Here is an 18,927-nt window from a genome sequence, read left to right on the forward strand (position 1 = left end):
GAGGTGAGGCATGAACATGGGAAATCCCAGGCTGGGGCCATCAGTGGTATTTATTGAGTGCTTACCTTGTGCATGGAAGCACTACACACGCTATGCCAGGTCTGCATAAGGCCTAGCAGGGGAGAGAAGACATCCATATTGCTGTAGCAGAAACTAGTTGAGGCACCCCCATTATGTTAACCCTTATTCAGCCCTTGTTCTTTCTGCCCGTTCAACCGGTCTCCTATAGATCCCCCCTCACTTTCTTGCTTAATTGCACTCTGAAAATGACTGCCCTCTAGCTAAAGTTGTACTATGTACCTGATGTGTACTCCTCTAAGACAACACTGCCTAACACTCCTTTCCTCTGTGAGCATTCTTCATCCCATAAAGAAGGTCACATAACGATAACCTCAATGACCACCAGAAACTGCTCTGGAACCACCTGACGCCAGCCCTGATGATCTCAGTGTCTCCAGGAGGAAAGAAGTATGCAAGACTACATCAGTCCCAATCCTCATCTACAGCCCTATCTTCCACTCTGAAACTATAAGACGCCTTCCTATTTCCCAGGAACGGGGCCACAGCTTTGAGGGTGTTAGCCTGCTGTGGCCCCTTTTGCCTGGCAAAGTAACAAAACTACTCTTTTCTACTCCTCCAAAGCTCTGTCTCTGTATTTCTGTTCGGCACTGGTTTCGGCAACAATGTGTAGAAGTTGGCCAGAAACGTCAGGCTGGTTTTAAATGAAACAGAAGTAGCAGAGTCTGCTTTGCCCAGAGCAGTGAGGATCTTGGCTTGGGCAGAATGCGACTTGATTGATTTGTTATTTATACCTGGTACCTGGTATGCGTGTGGCAGGGATGGGGTGATGATGAGGTTGGGGAGAGGCCTTCATAATCTTCCCGGGAAGGCACGAGGAGTCAGAAAACATGGCTGCTTGCCGCCCACATCCCCCCACCCCCACCCCCTGCCCACCATGAGTGGTAATCTCTTGAGGGCAGAGTCTGTCCTATTCACTTTGGTACACCCCATGACACAGGGCCTTGCATACACTAGGCATTCAGGGGTTTTGTTTGTTTGTTTGTTTTTGCCTTAGGCATGGTCTTTATTCACTTGGACACTGTACAAATATAACAATTTCCTTTTGTTACAAAAAGTATAAAGATAATCTTTATATAGGAATCCATTTGTTACTGCAAATCTTTCTAAATCTCTGCAAATGGCTCTAAATGAGGATAAATGAATACACAAGAGGGGTGCTAGAGATTGGTTCAAGATGGCAGAGGAGAAGGACGTGCTCTCACTACCTCTTGCAAGAGCACCAGAATCACAACCAACTGCTGAACAATCATTGACAGGAAGACACTGGAACTCACCAAAAAAGATACCCCACATCCAAAGACAAAGGAGAAGCCACAATGAGGTGGTAGGAGGGGCGCAATCACAATAAAATCAAATCCCATAAGTGCTGGGTGGGTGACTGGAGAACACCTATACCACAGAAGTCCAACCACTGGAGTGAAGCTTCTGAGCCCCACATCAGGCTTCCCAACCTGGGGGTCTGGCAATGGGAGGAGGAATTCCTAGAGAATCAGACTTTGAAGGCTAGTGGGATTTGATTGCAGGACTTTGACAGGACTGGGGGAAATAGAGACTCCACTCTTGGAGGACACACACAAAGTAGTGTGCACATTGGGACCCAGGGGAAGGAGCAGTGACCCCATAGGAGACTGAACCAGACCTACCGGCTAGTGTTGGAGGGTCTCCTGCAGAGGCGGGGGTGGCTGTGTCTCATTGTGAGGACAAGGACACTGGCAGCAGAAGTTCTGGGAAGTACTCCTTGGCGTGAGCCCTCCCAGAGTCCGCCATTAGCCCCACCAAAGAGCCCGGGTAGGCTCCAGGGTTGGGTCACCTCAGGCCAAACAACCAACAGGGAGGGAACCCAGCCCCACCCAACAGCAGACAAGCGGATTAAATTTTTACTGGGCTCTGTCCACCAGAGCCATAGCCAGCTCTACCCACCACCAGTCCCTCCTATCAGGAAACTTGCACAAGCCTCTTAGATAGCCTCATCCACCAGAGGGCAGACAGCAGAAGCAAGAAGAACTAAAATCCTGCAGCCTGTGGAACAAAAACCACATTCACAGAAAGATAGACAAGATGAAAAGGCAGAGGGCTATGTACCAGATAAAGGAACAAGATAAAACCCCAGAAAAACAATTAAATGAAGTGGAGATAGGCAAGCTTCCAGAGAAGGAATTCAGAATAATAATAGTGAAGATGATCCAGGACCTCGGAAAAAGAATGGAGGCAAAGATCAAGATGATGCAAGAAATGTTTAACAAAGACCTAGAAGAATTAAAGAACAAACAAACAGAGATGAACAATACAATAACTGAAATGAAAAATACAGAAGAAGGAATCAATAGCAGAATAACTGAGGCAGAAGAACAGATAAGTGACCTGGAAGACAGAATGGTGGAATTCACTGCTGCGGAACAGAATAAAGAAAAAAGAATGAAAAGAAATGAAGACAGCCTAAGAGACCTCTGGGACAACATTAAATGCAACAACATTCGCATTATAAGGGTCCCAGAAGGAGAAGAGAGAGAGAGGACCTGACAAAAAATTTGAAGAGATTATAGTCAAAAACTTCCCTAACATGGGAAAGGAAATAGCCACCCAAGTCCAGGATGCGTAGAGAGTCCAATACAGGATAAACCCAAGGAGAAACATGCTGAGACACATAGTAATCAAATTGGCAAAAATTAAAGATAAAAATTATTGAAAGGAGCAAAGGAAAAAAGACAAATAACATACAAGGGAATTTTCATAAGGGTAACAGCTGATTTCTCAGCAGAAACTCTACAAGCCAGAAGGGAGTGGCATGACACATTTAAAGTGATGAAATGGAAGAACCTACAACTAAGATTACTTTACCAGGCAAGGATCTCATTCAGAGTCAATGGAGAAATCAAAAGCTTTGCAAACAAGCAAAAGCTAAGAGAATTCAGCACCACCAAACCAGCTATACAACAAATGCTACAGGAACTTCTCTAAGTGGGAAACACAGAAAAGAAAAGAACCTATAAAAACAAACCCAAAACAATTAAGAAAATGGTAATAGGAACATACATATCGATAATTACCTTAAACATGGATGGATTCAATGCTCCAACCAAAAAGCACAGGCTCGCTGAATGGATACAAAAACAAGACCCATATATATGCTGTCTACAAGAGACCCACTTCAGACCTAGGGACACATACACACTGAAAGTGAGGGGATGGAAAAAAATATTCCATGCAAATGGAAATCAAAAGAAAGCTGGAGTAGCAATACTCATATCAGGTAAAATAGACTTTAAAATAAAGAATGTTACAAGAGACAAGGAAGGACACTACATAATGATCAAGGGATCAATCCAAGAAGAAGATATAACAACTATAAATATATATGCACCCAACATAGGAGCACCTCAATACATAAGGCAACTGTTAACAGCTCTAAAAGAGGAAATTGACAGTAACACAATAATAGTGGGGGACTTTAACACCTCACTTACATCAACGGACAGATCATCAAAACAGAAAATTAATAAGGAAACACAAGCTTTAAATGACACAATAGACCAGATAGATTTAATTGATATTCATAGGACATTCCATCCCAAAACAGCAGATTACACTTTCTTCTCAAGGGTACACAGAACATTCTCCAGGATAGATCACATCTTGGGTCACAAATCAAGCCTCAGTAAATTTAAGAAAATTGAAATCATATCAAGCATCTTTTCTGACCACCACGCTATGAGATTAGAAATCAATTACAGGGAAAAAAACGTAAAAAACACAAACACATGGAGGCTAAACAATATGTTACTAAATAACCAAGAGATCACTGAAGAAATCAGAGGAAATCGAAAAATACCTAGAGGCAAATGACAATGAAAACACGACGATCCAAAACCTATGGGATGCAGCAAAAGCAGTTCTAAGAGGGGAGTTTATAGCAATACAAGCCTACCTCAAGAAACAAGAAAAATCTCAAATAAACAATCTAACCTTACACCTAAAGGAACTAGAGAAAGGAGAACAAACAAAACCCAAAGTTAGCAGAAGGAAAGAAATCATAAATATCAGAGCAGAAATAAATGAAATAGAAACAAAGAAAACAATAGCAAAGATCAATAAAACTAAAAGCTGGGTCTTTGAGAAGATAAACAAAATTGATAAACCATTAGTCAGACTCATCAAGAAAAAGAAGGAGAGTACTCAAATCAATAAAATTAGAAATGAAAAAGGAGAAGTTACAACAGACACCGCAGAAATACAAAGCATCCTAAGAGACTACTACAAGCAAGTCTATGCCAATAAAATGGACAATCTGGAAGAAATGGACAAATTCTTAGAGAGGTATAACCTTCTGAGACTGAACCAAGAAGAAATAGAAAATAGGAACAGACCAATCACAAGTAATGAAATTGAAACTGTGATTAAAAATCTTCCAACAGGGCTTCCCTGGTGGCGCAGTGGTTGAGAGTCCGCCTGCTGATGCAGGGGACACGGGTTTATGCTCCGGTTTGGGAAGATCCCACATGCCGCGGAGCGGCTGGGCCCGTGAGCCATGGCCGCTGAGCCTGCGCGTCCGGATCCTGTGCTCTGCAACGGGAGAGGCCACAACGGTGAGAGGCCTGCATACTGCAAAAAAAAAAAAAAATCTTCCAACAAACAAAAGTCCAGGACCAGGGCTTCCCTGGTGGCGCAGTGGTTGAGAGTCTGCCTGCCGATGCAGGGGACACGGGTTCGTGCCCTGGTCCGGGAAGATCCCACATGCCGTGGAGCAGCTGGGCCCGTGAGCCGTGGCCGCTGGGCCTGCACGTCCAGAGCCTGTGCTCCACGACGGGAGAGGCCACAACAGTGAGAGGCCCACGTACTGCAAAAAAAAAAAAAAAAAAAAAGTCCAGGACCAGATGGCTTCACAGGTGAATTCTATCAAACATTTAGAGAAGAGCTAACACCCATCCTTCTCAAACTCTTCCAAAATATTGCAGAGGAAGGAACACTCCGAAACCCATTCTATGAGGCGACCATCACCCTGATACCAAAACCAAAGATACTACAAAAAAAGAAAATTACAGACCAATATCACTGATGAACATAGATGCAAAACTCCTCAAGAAGATACTAGCAAACAGAATCCAACAACACATTAAAAGGATCACACACCATGATCAAGTGGGATTTATCCCAGGATTCTTCAATATACACAAATCAATCAATGTGATACAGCATATTAACATATTGAAGAATAAAAACCATATGATCATCTCAATAGATGCAGAAAACGCTTCTGACAAAATTCAACACCGATTTATGATAAAAACTCTCCAGAAAGTGGGCATAGAGGGAACCTACCTCAACATAATAAAGGCCATATACAACAAAAACACAGCAAACATCATTCTCAATGGTGAAAACCTGAAAGCATTTCCACTAAGATCAGGAAAAGACAAGGATGTCCACTCTCACCACAATTATTCAACATAGTTTTGGAAGTCCTAGCCATGGCAATCAGAGAAGAAAAAGAAATAAAAGGAATACAAATTGGAAAAGAAGAAGTAAAACTGTCACTGTTTGCAGATGACATGATACTATACATAGAGAATCCTAAAGATGCCACCAGAAAACTACTAGAGCTAATCAATGAATTTAGTAAAGTTGCAGGATACAAAATTAATGCAGAGAAATCTCTTGCGTTCCTATACACTAATGATGAAAAATCTGAAAGAGAAATTAAGGAAATACTCCCATTTACCACTGCAACAAAAAGAATAAAATACCTAGGAATAAACCTACCTAGGGAAACAAAAGACCCGTATGCAGAAAACTGTAAGACACTGATGAAAGAAATTAAAGATGATACAAACAGTTGGAGAGATACACCATGTTCTTGGATTGGAAGAATCAGTATTGTGAAAATGACTATACTACCCAAAGCAATCTACAGGTTCACTGTAATCCCTATCAAATTACCAATAACATTTTTAACAGAACTAGAACAAAAAATCTTAAAATTTGCATGGAGACACAAAAGACCCCGAATAGCCAAAGCAGTCTTGAGGGAAAAAAACGGAGCTGGAAGAATCAGACTCCCTGACTTCAGATTATATTACAAAGCTACAGTAATCAAGACAATATGGTACTGGCACAAAAACAGAAATATAGATCAATGGAACAGGATAGAAAGCCCAGAGATAAACCCACACACCTACGGTCAACTAATCTATGACAAAGGAGGCAAGGATGTACAATGGAGAAAAGACAGTCTCTTCAATAAGTGGTGCTGGGAAAACTGGACAGCTACATGTAAAAGAATGAAATTAGAACACTCCCTAACACCATACACAAAAATAAACTCAAAATGGATTAGAGACCTAAATGTAAGCCCAGACACTATAAAACTCTTAGAGGAAAACACAAGAAGAACACTCTTTGACATAAATCACAACAAGATCTTTTTTGATCCACCTCGTAGAGTAATGGAAATAAAAACAAAAATAAACAAATGGGACCTAATGAAACTTAAAAGCTTTTGCAAGCAAAGGAAACTACAAACAAGACGAAAAGATAATCCTCAGAATGGGAGAAAATATTTGTAAATGAATCTACAGACAAAGGATTAATCTCCAAAATATATAAACAGCTCACACAGCTCAATATTAAAAAAAAAAACAACCCAATCTAAAAATGGGCAGAAGACCTAAGTAGACATTTCTCCAAAGAAGACATACAGATGGCCAAGAAGCACATGAAAAGATGCTCAACATCACTAATTATTAGAGAAATGCAAATCAAAACTACAATGAGGTATCACCTCACACCGGTTAGAATGGGCATCATCAGAAAATCTACAAACAACAAATGCTGGAGAGGGTGTGAACAAAAGGGAACCCTCTTGCACTGTTGGTGGGAATGTAAGTTGATACCACCACTATGGAGAACAGTATGGAGGTTCCTTAAAAAACTAAAAATAGAATTAACATATGACCCAGCAATCCCACTACTGGGCATATACCCAGAGAAAACCATAATTCAAAAAGACACATGCACCCCAATGTTCACTGCAGCACTATTTACAATAGTCAGGTCATGGGATCAACCTAAATGCCCATCGACAGATGAATGGATAAAGAAGATGTGGTACATATATACAACGGAATATTACTCAGGTATAAAAAGGAATGAAATTGGGTCATTTGTAGAGACGTAGATGAATCTAGAGACTGTCATACAGAGTGAAGTAAGTCAGAAAGAGAAAAACAAATACCATCTATTAACGCATACATGTGGAACCTAGAAAAATGGTACAGATGAACCAGTTTGCAGGGCAGAAATTGAGACACAGATGTAGAAAACAAATGTATGGACACCAAGCGGGGAAAGCAGCGGAGGGGAATTGGTGGTGGTGTGATGAATTGGGAGATTGGGATTGACAAATATACACTAATATGTCTAAAATGGATAACTAATAAGAACCTGCTGTTTAAAAAAATAAATAAAATTCAAAAATTCAAAAAAAAAAAACCCAAAGAACAAGAGGGGAGCTGTGGGTCAGACGGAGGCTGGACCAATCCTCAGGGACTCTCCCACCCAGATTCCTAGGACTCTCCCACCCAGATTCCTAGCTAGAGATCTCCATTCCTCCTGTTAGCAACCTGCTCCTCCCCCCGCCCCCAGCAGGTTCTCAGGGCCAAGGGTCCAGCAGAAACGGGCACATGAGCGGTACAGAGGAGCGGTGTGATCTGCATGGGGAGAAGTGAAGGAGGCTAGGCTAGGTGCTGGCAAGTGCCCAGCCCCACCCCATGCTTCCTCCTGGAGGGGGAGGGGCTGGCAGGTACAGGGCGATGGGGCTGGACGAGATGCCCTAGGAGGGTGATGGAGGGTCCTTGGATCTGTGCCACTGGGTGGCAGCTGAAACTGAACTCTGGGAGGGCGGGGGGAGGCTACCAGATAGGGGAAGTCCCCAAAAAAGGAGTGGCAAACACTTTGGTTCCACAGTGGAGCAGGCTAAGCCCCTTTCCCCTGCTCTCCCAGCACAGAACAGGTGTTGGTGCAGGAGTGGGACTTGTGGCCAGAACTGTGTAGTGAGGGAAGGCTGGGGAAGCCAGGAGTCTGCGGCTCTCAAGCTGTGTAGGGGTGGGGTGGGGGGAGGTCCCCAGGCAGCCCCCAGGTTAGACAGTCTAACCCCCAGGTTAGACAGTCTGTGTCCCAGCCACAAAGGGCATGCCCCTGTCAGTCAGAGGTTGGGGACAGGCACATCAAAGAGGTCACAGATACCTTCACTCTCATCCAGGTTGTAGATGTAGTCGTGGTCTCCATGGTATGGAGAAAGGTGGAGGAGGGGTGCAAACACTTCTGAGGACATCAGCTCCTCCAGGAGCTCTGAGCTCATGCACTCTCGAGTGGGATCAAAGATTTCTGACAGCTCTTTGGGGAGCTCCAGAACACCTGTGGGGTCTGCCTTGATGGGCTCAAAGGAGGTAGAAGGGTTGGGTCCGGATGAACTGCTATTGCTGCTACTGCTGTCCAACAGGGCAGAGGACTGCAGCAGCCGGGTGTACAGTGCTGTCAGGCCCAGCGGGAGGGAGCTGCGCTCACCACTGTCCTTGCTATCGGTTCCAGGGCCACCACTCACTGTGATCTCAGCTGCTGGACCGGCCACCCCCTGGGCTTCGGTGCTGCCGGGAACAGGGTTCGGGGTGGTCACCTGGGGACTGCTTGGGCGTGAGGCATCCTGGGGCTGGGCCAGAGCAGGCTTGGGCAGAGGTGGAGGGGGAGAGACAGCAGGTGGGCTCTGGAGCAGATCTTCGGGTGATGGCATAGGCACCGCCACGAGTGGTGAGCTCCATGCCCCCTAGTTCACCAGCAGCACCTCGATGGCGCCACTTACATTCTTCAGGTGTATCTGGTACTTCTTCTGCCCATTGAGGCCCTCTGGGATGGGCACCTCCAGGCTGGTGCCTGACGGGGCCTGGATGGCATCTCCAGCAAAGCATCTGCAGATGTCCTCATGAGTCACATAGGCCAAGCAGCTGTTCTGCACATCCTCTGTGATGTTCCGGATGCTCTGCTGCACCCACACCTTGTGCTGGCTAGTTCTTGCTCTCGCTGCTGCAGCTCCTCCATCTCTGCCTTGAGCTCAATCAACTTGTCCGCAGTCTCTCGGGTATTGCAGCCAGGCCCCACGCCCTTCTACTGGATGCTATGCTTGGATTTTTTCTCCATCAGCCTGATACCTTCCAGCACATTAGTAATGTCATAAATCCGCCACTTCCGGCGAACAGCTAGGGTGTCAGCTGCCAGCTCGAGGTCAAGCACGCCGTCCTTTGCCTCCTGCAGAAGCGACACGAACTTGGTAGTGAGAAGTTCCAAACTCTTCTCGTGCCTGCTTGGGGTGCCCGGGGGCGGCGGTGCCTGTGGCCCAGCCTCCACCATAGCGCCCTCCCGCCACCTCCCCTCAGCCAGGCCAGGCCAGGCCGGCGCAGCCCAGGCATTCAGTTTTGAAAGACTTTCTTGGAGGTGTTTCTCATCCCCTTCCCTTTATTCCGACTCACCTATTGTAGCAGTTTCCCAGGGCTGTTGTAACAAACTGCCACAAACTAGGTAGCTGAAAACAAGAAAAACTTATTCTCACAGCTCTGGAGTCTGGAAGTCTGAAATCAAGGTGTCAGCGGAATTGGTTCCTTTTTGGAGGCTCTGAGGGAGAATCTGTTCCTTGCCTCTTCTTAATTTCTGATCTTTGCCCACAATCCTTGGGATTCCTTGGCTTGTAGACACATCATTCTACCCCGCCTCCATTTTCACATGGCCTTCTCCCTTTGTGTCGATGTGTCTCTTCTCTTCTTATAAGAACACCAATGCCTATGCCAGTATGACCTCATCTTAACTAATTATATCTGCAATGACCATATTTCCAAATAAGGCCACATTCTGAGGTACTGGGGGTTAAGAATTCAACATATCTTTTTTGGTGGGGAGACACAATTTAACCCATAATATCCCTCAGGACCCAGGTGAATGTGTGTTCCTTATCTAACTATCCCAATCCCCAGGGGCAGAATTAAATGTTCTTTCTTCAGGACTCCCACATATTTAACACACGCTTCTGTTTATTAGAGCATTTGACTCATTGACCACCATCGCTGGTTGAGTTAGGGGCCTCATCTCTTTGTTCCTCCCCACAGTGCCTAGTAAAGAGTCTGTGGGGAATCCTCTGTAAATGTAGGCCTGCGAAGCAGCCACCCTTCCCTCAGCCATCGTGCCGGGCACTGCACTGAACTTTGCAGGTATTAAGCCTCACAATGACCCTGTGAACTAGGTTTTTATACATTTTAATTCTTATTTGATAGAGAAGAACACTGGGATTTAGAGAGGTTAAGTAACTTAGCGTAGCCAGAATTATTGCCTCTAAAAACCTGAATGGGCGCCTTGAAGGCACCACGGGAAAAGCTTCCTAGTCCCATCTTCACCTTTCTCAATGTACCCCTGATCTAGCTAATTCAACTCTTCTCCCTCGAGAAAAACAAATCTGGAGACTCAGTCCTATTAATCCTGGGATCTGTTGCACGTTCCGGTCTACACTCTCGCTGTCCAAAGCGTTTTTCCTCCAGAAGCCGAACACAAAGCAGATCCACCCTGCGGACGAGAGCGCACAGGCCGCTTTTCCGGGGGCGCCGCGTGAGGACCCGCGCTCTAATTGGTTGCGCGCGGCTGCCTGCTCCCGCCCCGGGGCGGCTCCTGGCGCGGCGATTGGCCGGGCGACCGTGCGCTCAGAGACCGCAGCCCCTCTGCCCCCTCCCGGCCAGTTCCAGCTCGCCGCTGCTGCATGGGGCGCCGCCGGCGGCCGAGGGAGCGTGACTGCGCTGCGCAGGGCGCTAGGAGGCATTGTCGCCGTAAGTGGAGCAGAGAGCGGCCCGGAACGGGGCCCCACCTTCGTGCCCCGCAAAGTAAACGTAGTCTGAGGCTAAGCGCTGGAGGGGCTGGGGGAGCGAGGGAGAGAAATGTCCCCGTTTCTGTAGTGTACCCTCCCCTCCCCCAAGTCACCCCGTGGAAGGAGCAGCGGTGCACCAGCTGCGGCTTCTGTAGTGCCAAGGGGCCCGGCGCCGCGCCGGCTCTGGCTTGCAGACTGCGGCTGGACCCCGGCTGGCTCGGGGGAGCGGGCGCCGAGGTACCAGGGAATAGGGAGCCTGGGGAAGCCGTCCCGAGGGGGCCTCCGTTCCCCGCGGGAGGCGCCCCTGCTGGGAGAGGCTGTTGTAAATTTCGTCCCTGAAGCCACACTTTTCGGGGTTTGCTTCTCCTCTGGGGAGCTGCAGACGCCTGTCTCAGAGTGTTCCTCTCGGCCTCCGGGTAGCGCGGGAGTCCCCGGCCCTCAGCGTTCACCGGCGTTCTCCTCTCATTGCCTGCTTTATTCTCCCCAGTCCCCGCCTGCCTGGCGAGCGGAGGGCCGGCGACGAGGAGCCATTGGCTGCGGGCGCCGGGGGGGTGGGGAAGACGGTGAGGCGGTCCCCTAGCGTGAGGCGTGGGGACCCTGGCCTGGCCACCGCGCTCAGTCCTGGGAGGCGCAGCCCGAGGATGCTTAGATGCCCATACAGAAGCATGCACGCGGCTCTGGGAACCTCATGGCTCAAAAACAAGGCGCCAGTCCGTCCCGCTCTCGCCCCAGCGGGCTTCGTTCCCTTGGGTGGAAAAGTGGGTCAACTCTGTCTGGGCTCGAGTGGGCCTTCGGGGCTACTTGGGTCCGATCCAGCCGACTGCTTCGCACTTCCCCAGTGGCTCCTTAGCTTGGGCGGTCCAGAGGACCCGCTGCAGCCAGTGGGGGTGGGAGTGGGGGGAGCTCGCACACATGGAGCAAGAGGCTCGAGTTGCCCTTCGGAGCGGCTGCCAGGCTCTAAAGTTCCCAAGTGCCCACACCAGTAACTAAATATAGGAGCAGCTGGTGCGGACGCGGTGTCACAGCAGCTCCTTTGCACAGATCTCGGGGCTTCAGATAAGGTAGAGTTCTCACTGATGAGGGCTGGAGCCCTGGCAGAGGGTTAGGGTCAGTGTTTAAGCAAAAATCATCCCCCCCAAACCTGTATCCAGGTGAAACCAGATTATAGATACAGGAGGACTCTATTGCCAGCTCTCACAAAGCAGGACAACTTCTTTTCTGACATTCCATTTATTATATCCTAACTTACCATCTGTAGCGGTTTAACCACATATCAGTAGTGCCTTGGTGTGCAACAGCTTGCGAAGATCTCTCAAAAGTTATACGTCATTTACTTCTCAGAACAACCCAGTGAGGAGGATGGTATTTCCATCTGACAGTGGGACTGCTCACAACAGTGATAATTTTCCAAAACTCTGGCTGGATTAGGCTGCTTTCCTCAAAAAACCTTTCATAGTTCCCCGAAGAGAAGCAGAGGACAGACTTATAGGGTGGCTTCCAGCCCCTCTCCGAGTAACCTGGGGACAGACTGGCTTCCTGTCTCCCTCTTTCTCTCATCATTTGGGTACTTCTGCTCAGCCCCTGCCTCTGTTCCCTCTTCTCAGCCATGCCATGTGCCTTCATGGCAGAAGGCACACATGGTCCTTGGGCCTGGCCTTGTGGCCTCCAGCATCTGGCTCATTCTGACTTTTTTTTTTTTTTTTTTTTGCGGTACGCGGGCCTCTCACTGTTGTGACCTCTCCCGTAGCGGAGCACAGGCTCCGGACGCGTGGGCTCAGTGGCCATGGCTTACGGGCCTAGCCGCTCCGCGGCATGTGGGATCTTCCCGGACCGGGGCATGAACCTGTGTCCCCTGCATCGGCAGGCGGACTCTCAACCACTGCGCCACCAGGGAAGCCCTCATTCTGCCTTTTGTCACTGAGTCTCTCTTACCTGATGGGAAGCTTATTCTGGCCCAGCACACATTTGTTGTCTGTCTCTGTACCTTTACTCTTCCAGTGAGGGCCTTATAGAAGGGCCCAGCACACATTTGTTGGATTTAAACATTTCCTAGGGCTATGATGCACACTCTGAAAAGAAGAGTTGGGGAGGGATGTGGAGAGGGATGTGTTGCTGAGGAAGCAGCAGTGTGAGTATGAGTTTGGACCTTGTGTTGAAGGGTCTCCAGGATTTGGAGCACTTTGGAGCAGTTTTCTAAGGCTGACCTCTGATGACTGGGACCCCAAACCCAGTACAGACCCATATGGGCTGGTGGTTCCTGTTTCCCCCCTTTGGGACACTCTCTGATTTTCTGCTACTACTACCCCTGCCTGTGGGGTAGTAGTAGCAGAAAGTCAGAGAGTGTCCCAAAGGGAGCCTGCATGTAGGGTTGGGTTGTCTTGGGGCCCTGTGGTTGTGGTCTGGTTCCAGGAGGGCTGCCTTGCGTGCTGATTGCTCCTACTGGCCGGCAAGGTCTTTCTTTCATGGAATTGCATGAGACTGGGCAGCCAGAATGGTGCTGACATGCTGATTTTGATTGACTCAAATTGTTTGCATAGATAGGGGCCCCTCACGTCCTAGGGTGGCCCTGCCTAGGAGGCTTCTCACTCAGTGAGGAGTGGGTCCATAGTTCTCTCCATCACTCATATGTGACTCAGACAATTCTCTATTTTTCTTAAAAACAGTTTAAAACCAAAGAAAGGAAGAGCAGCTTGCCTTATTTCTCCCCCGCCCCCTGTCTCTGAGGGCTCCTGTTACATGCTCAATAAATTCTTGCTACTTTTTGGTCAGAGAGGTCCAGTATTGGGTTGGGGCTCGAAGGAGCAGTCAGGAAAGTTGGACAACCTTGTAGGACCTCTTTTGGGGACCCACTCCAGACTCTCGTCATCTCAAGTTTGTTCTCCCCTCAGTTCTGGGACCCTCCTACCCCATCTTGGACCTTATACCACATATGGCCCTGCCACCCTCCCATTTCAGCCCTGCCCATGCCAAAAAGTGACAGGCCTTGGTCACCTGACCTGGGAGAGGGACTGTCAGCTGGAATTTATAAGAAATTCTCCCTTGGGGAATGGGTAGTTTTAGGTGAAGGGAGGGTGGTTTCCTAGCCAGTTAGTGGGGTTGGTGATTTTAGGTAGCTGGAACCTCTTGGGGGCCTAGGGCACATCTGTGCTGTACCCAGAGCATCCTCTGGAATGTCAGGGTCCTGTCCTTCTAGTGACTTACTCTGACACCTAGACTTTACAGGCTGTTCCTGCTTCAATGTCCAATCTCTTACCCACACTATAGGGTGTCTGAGCTTACCACCAGGGGTAAGGTTTTTAATTTGACTAGTTTTCTTCAATAGGCTCTTTAGCTTAAGGCACCACTGCTCCCACCTGGTGGCAGCTAGTAGAATTGCAGGCATAGTGCCTGATTGAAAGTAGCATATGCAATCTCACCAGGGTTAGCACAGACCCTGGGTAGCTTGGAGATTTACCTTCCCTTTCGTCTCTGTGTGAGGCCAGGATTGCCTCAGTGATGTTCCTTAGAAAGGTCTTCCTCATCAGAAGCTCATAAGTCAGAGCTATTTCCTATATTTCCTTCCTCCCTCTTCAGTCTTATGCCCTGTTCCTAGTAGATGCTCAATACATGTTTGTGGTTACTGATGATGAATACTGGAGATAGGAAAAGGAGGGAGCATGGTATGTACGAAGAATCCTGGGCTGGGAGTTAGGAGACCTAGGTTTTTCGTTTCTGTTTGGCTGATTTACCTTCCTTCTTGGGTCCTCAGTGTTCTTATTCATAAAGGCATTAGACTGAGTCACCAAGGTTCCAGCAACATTGCTGTGACTCAGGCTTCGGGGGTTGGTCTTCAAGGTAGCATGATAAAGGTGTTGGGTCCAGTTTTCCATAGTCCTCACTCTTCCCTGCTGTTCTGCCCTGGACCACCTTCTGCAAGTTATCCACCTGGCATTGTTAGGACTTATGACCCTTCTCATTTAGATGGTATCTTTGTTGTAAGAGTCAGTTGACTTGTATTTAGATTTGAAACCCAAATGATGGCTGTTGATCATCATCACCATTGGGGGAAACTAACTAAACATCTGTTTCAGTATGTGGTATAAAGTGCAGCGGAAAAGCATAGTATATATCTGCTCCCTGCCTTAAGCTGTCTGCAGGTCAGCTGGTGGGGATAAGTATGTATATTTTTTAAAGCTCATAAATAACCTAAGTGGCTTGAGCTAAGGCATTGCGTGCTACTGAAACTTAAGGAGGAGAGAACGCTGAGGGCTGGGGCAATCTGGGAAGACTTCCTGGAGGTGGAGAGAAGGAAGTTCTACTCATTCCTTAAAGATGAGTTCCACTGACTTGTTTGTTTGAGTCATATGGGTATGTAACTAGGATTAAGTGCTGGCATCATATCTGCACGTGTACTGTTTCATCATTTCAGCTAGCATTTATTAAGTAACTTATGTGTCCTGAGCCCTGGGCTAGAAAGATATGTATTTTTTGTTCAATCCTCATATGAACCCACTGCGGCAGGTATTACTAGATCTCCTACTCAGATGAAGAAACTGGGGCTCAGAGTAGTTAGGAATCTTTCCCAAGGCTTCCCAACTAATAAATGTCAGAGTTGGGCATTAGGCCTGTCTTCTTCCTTGGTGAGATGCAGGCACATACTGAACTCATCACTAACTCTCCCTGAGCAGCTGAGTGGGCTTGACTGGGCCTCCCTGTCCAGTTGAGCACATGTGGACTTTTTCTTGGTATCTGTTTGTACCCTCACCCCCTTCTCTCTGCCCTTCACATTCTTCTGCCTTTGACCCTCAGATGTGTTCATTAGAGCTCCTTGAGCTGTCTGTGGATCTGGGATTGGGATCCAGGAGCAAAAAAGGGCACTGATGTTGGCCTCAAATTCATTATCTGCATGGGGTGCTGCCACTGGTGATGTGGGTGACTTTTGTAAAGAAGTGAGCACTGGATGTAGAGTTGGGCCAGGTTAGTGCCATTTACTTACTTTGACCTTGGCCAGGTCATTGAGTCCCTCTCTCTGCCTCAGTTTCCTTCTCTAATAAAAAGGAGTTGGAGACATTTCCCGAGTCCCTTACGTCTTCTACACCTGATCGTTTTGATTGTGTCCTCACCCTTCTTTAAGCCTTTTCTCCCCAGTGATCCTGCCCCCCTTCCTTTTTCCTTGGGGTCTTGCCAGTGAACTCAGCAGCAGGCTAACAATCAGATCTGTGGCTAAAACTGTAACTTTCCCTCCATATTGCTGCATGGAAAGGGAGTTCTTAGAAACCACCCACCAGCCAGACAGTGAGCTCTGGCCAGGCAGGGCTGTGTTTCATTTGCCTTTGTGTCCCCGCTTCCCGCCTGCGGGAGGAACCTGGCAGAGGTGGCTGAGGAGGCCTGGGAGCTGGAGCGGTTGTCCTGTGGACTGGGCTCCGAGCCTGTGGGATGGAGGGACAGGTGTCTCTCCTTGCACTTGGCTGTACCCCACCTTCTCCCCACTGCTCTGCCTGTTAAGTGAGTCACAGGCCAGCACGCACCTAAATCCTCACATCCTCCTGGCCACTGGTTCAAGCCCTGGCAAGGTCATATGTGTCAGTCCTCCCAGGAAACTGGTAGGGCTGGGTTGACGGGCAGATCAGTCACTCTGAAGGCTGAGCCGGATGTGGCCTGGGCTCTGGGCCCCTCAGGAGGAGGTGAGTGGCCTGGACCCCTCCCTGCGTGCTTCCTGCAGCCTGATTCCCCGGGGAGGGTGGGTCAGGGGTGGGTCCCTGGCTGGTGGTGGGCAGGCGCTTCATGGCCCTGTGTCTTCCCCAAGCGCAGGTCCCTTTATGAGCAGCAGACCAGCCTGGTGGCTGGCAGCAGGACACCTGAGTCTGCATGCTGAGGAAGATGGGTGAGGCCGTGGCCAGAGTTGCGAGGAAGGTCAACGAGACAGTGGAGAGCGGCTCCGACACCCTGGGTGAGTGAGGGCACGGCTTTTCCAGCTGTAGGGCACCCTGTACGTGGTTTATTGAATCAGTTTGGAAATGAGATAGAAAGGGAAGGTGAAAGACACAGTATCAGCATGCACCCCTCGCCATGAGGAGCTGTGTTCCATGGACTTTTGTTTTTTTTTAAATTTATTTTTGGCTGCATTGGGTCTTCGTTGCTGCACACAGGCTTTCTTTAGTTGCGGCGTGCGGGGGCTACACTTCGTTGTGGTGCGCAGGCTTCTTATTGCGGTGGCTTCTCTTGTTGCAGAGCATGGGCTTTAGGAGCGCGGGCTTCAGTATTTGCAGCATGCGGGCTCAGTAGTTGTGGCACGCAGGCTCAAGAGCTCAGGCTCAGTAGTTGTGGTGCATGGGTTTAGTTGCTCTGTGGCATGTGGGATCTTCCCGGACCAGGGATCGAACCCGTGTCCCCTGCATTGGCAGGTGGATTGTTAACCAGTACGCCACCATGGAAGTCCCTCCATGGACTTTTTATTGCAGTTGTGTTTAGTTTGTGTATACGGGGTCCCAGCGTAAGATGTATTTCTTACTATGGGTCATAGTTCACAGAGGTTTGAAAAGCACCAAGTAGGGCTTCCCTCTGCCGGGAGCGTGTCTGCCTGCCCTCAGACTGCTGATGACTCAAAGTGTGTATGTGCCCTTGGACCAGGTGGCAATAGGTGGCACTGCTGGGTAGCCCCATGTACCAGGCCCTGTGCAGGTGCCTCCCAAGTGTTGCCTTATTGAATCTTCACAACTTCCCTGTGATGGATGATACCCACCAGGCATGACTAGCCTCGGATTTCAGATGAGGAGATGGAGGGTCGAAGGCAGAGTGGGCTTTTTTCAGGTCACACAGTCAGGCGGCCCCTTTTCATTCCACTGTTTTAATTGAATTGTGTCATATATTGTTGAATTGGTTATTGCGTTTTAGCCCATGCAGCTACCCTAGGCTGTAAGCACTTAAGCAAACTATCCCATTTAATTGAATTCAGCAGATAATTGTTGACTATCCACCACGTGCAAGAGTTAGCGGGGGATCGTGTGTGTGTGTGTGTGTGTGTGTGTGTATGTGTATGTGTGTGTCCCGCTGGAATGTAAGTGCCGTCTTAGAGCCACAGGTGTGTTGCAGGAACACAGAGGAGGTGAACGCAGGCCTGCCTGGGGGATGATTGACGGGGTGGGATTTGAGTTGGGTCTTTGGCACACAGAGGAATTTCACCGGCAGCTTAGGGATGTGTGTGCCTGTGTGTGTCTGTGTCTGTCTGTATGTTTCATGAAAGAGCCTTTGCATGGAGGTTACTGCCTGGTAATGGCCCAGAGACTGGAAAGGTGGAGCGTTTCTGTGAGCAACCATTGGTCAGGTGTGTCTGAGGGTCCTGGGGCAGGGGGTGGTGGCCCAGAAAGTGGAGGGACACTCAGTCTTCAAGATGCACTTGGTCACCACCTCTTCCAGGAAGCCCTTGGCCCTGCCCCATCCACCCCTTGCTCCCTTCCTCCTCTGTGGGACTCATTCAGTGTCCCTGGAAGGGAGGGATCCTGTGGTCTTTTGTCCCCCACCTGCCAAGAGCCAGAGCAGCGTCTGGCACTTTGTAAAGCACGTAGCGGTGTTTACTGAACTGAGCGATAGTGAGAGAAGCATCTCCTCTGTCAGCAAACAGACTTGAAGATTGCTGTTGGTTTTGGAGGGAAGTCTGGCAGGGGGTGGTGCCGGGGGGAGCCTTTGGCTGGTGCACTGAGGGCTGTGGGCCCTCAGGAAAGGAATTCTGGAATCCTGTGCTGGTCACTCATAGGGTTGCACTTACCCGAGTGCTCAAGGCTCTCCACCACTGATACGGCCTGGATTTGAATCCCCACAATGCCACCTACTAGCCTGCTTCCTTCGCAGATTGCTTTACCTCTCGGAGCCTTGATTTCTTCATCTATAAAATGGGATGGTAATTGTGCCTGCCTCATCAAGGGAGCAATTGTAATGTCTTAAGGTGCTTGGCATGAGTAGCTCAATAAACGGCAGCT

General features: G+C 48.7%; 1 protein-coding gene and 1 pseudogene across 6 annotated transcripts in view; one reads left to right on the forward strand and one right to left on the reverse strand.

The window, feature by feature from the left end:
• Positions 1 to 8,278: 8,278 nt before the first annotated feature.
• On the reverse strand, positions 8,279 to 9,893 carry LOC113632632 (transcription factor E2F4 pseudogene; annotated as a pseudogene).
• A 919-nt stretch (positions 9,894 to 10,812) lies between these two features.
• LRRC20 (leucine rich repeat containing 20) overlaps positions 10,813 to 18,927 on the forward strand; it is an 84,658-nt gene continuing 76,543 nt past the window's right edge. For 3 of the 6 annotated variants that reach the window (XM_027130007.1, XM_027130006.1, XM_027130008.1), the window contains exons 1-2: positions 10,813 to 10,934; positions 16,763 to 16,901. In XM_027130007.1, coding sequence (XP_026985808.1) covers positions 16,820 to 16,901 — 82 coding nt within the window. In that variant the 5' untranslated portion in view covers positions 10,813 to 10,934; positions 16,763 to 16,819. The remainder of the gene's footprint in view (positions 10,935 to 16,762; positions 16,902 to 18,927) is intronic. The other 3 variants (XM_027130011.1, XM_027130012.1, XM_027130009.1) reach the window with 2 other exon arrangements.

This window comes from Aethalodelphis obliquidens, unplaced genomic scaffold (assembly GCF_003676395.1).
Source record: "Aethalodelphis obliquidens isolate GAN/ISIS:26980383/991018 unplaced genomic scaffold, ASM367639v1 scaffold37, whole genome shotgun sequence".
Taxonomy (NCBI): domain Eukaryota; kingdom Metazoa; phylum Chordata; class Mammalia; order Artiodactyla; family Delphinidae; genus Aethalodelphis; species Aethalodelphis obliquidens.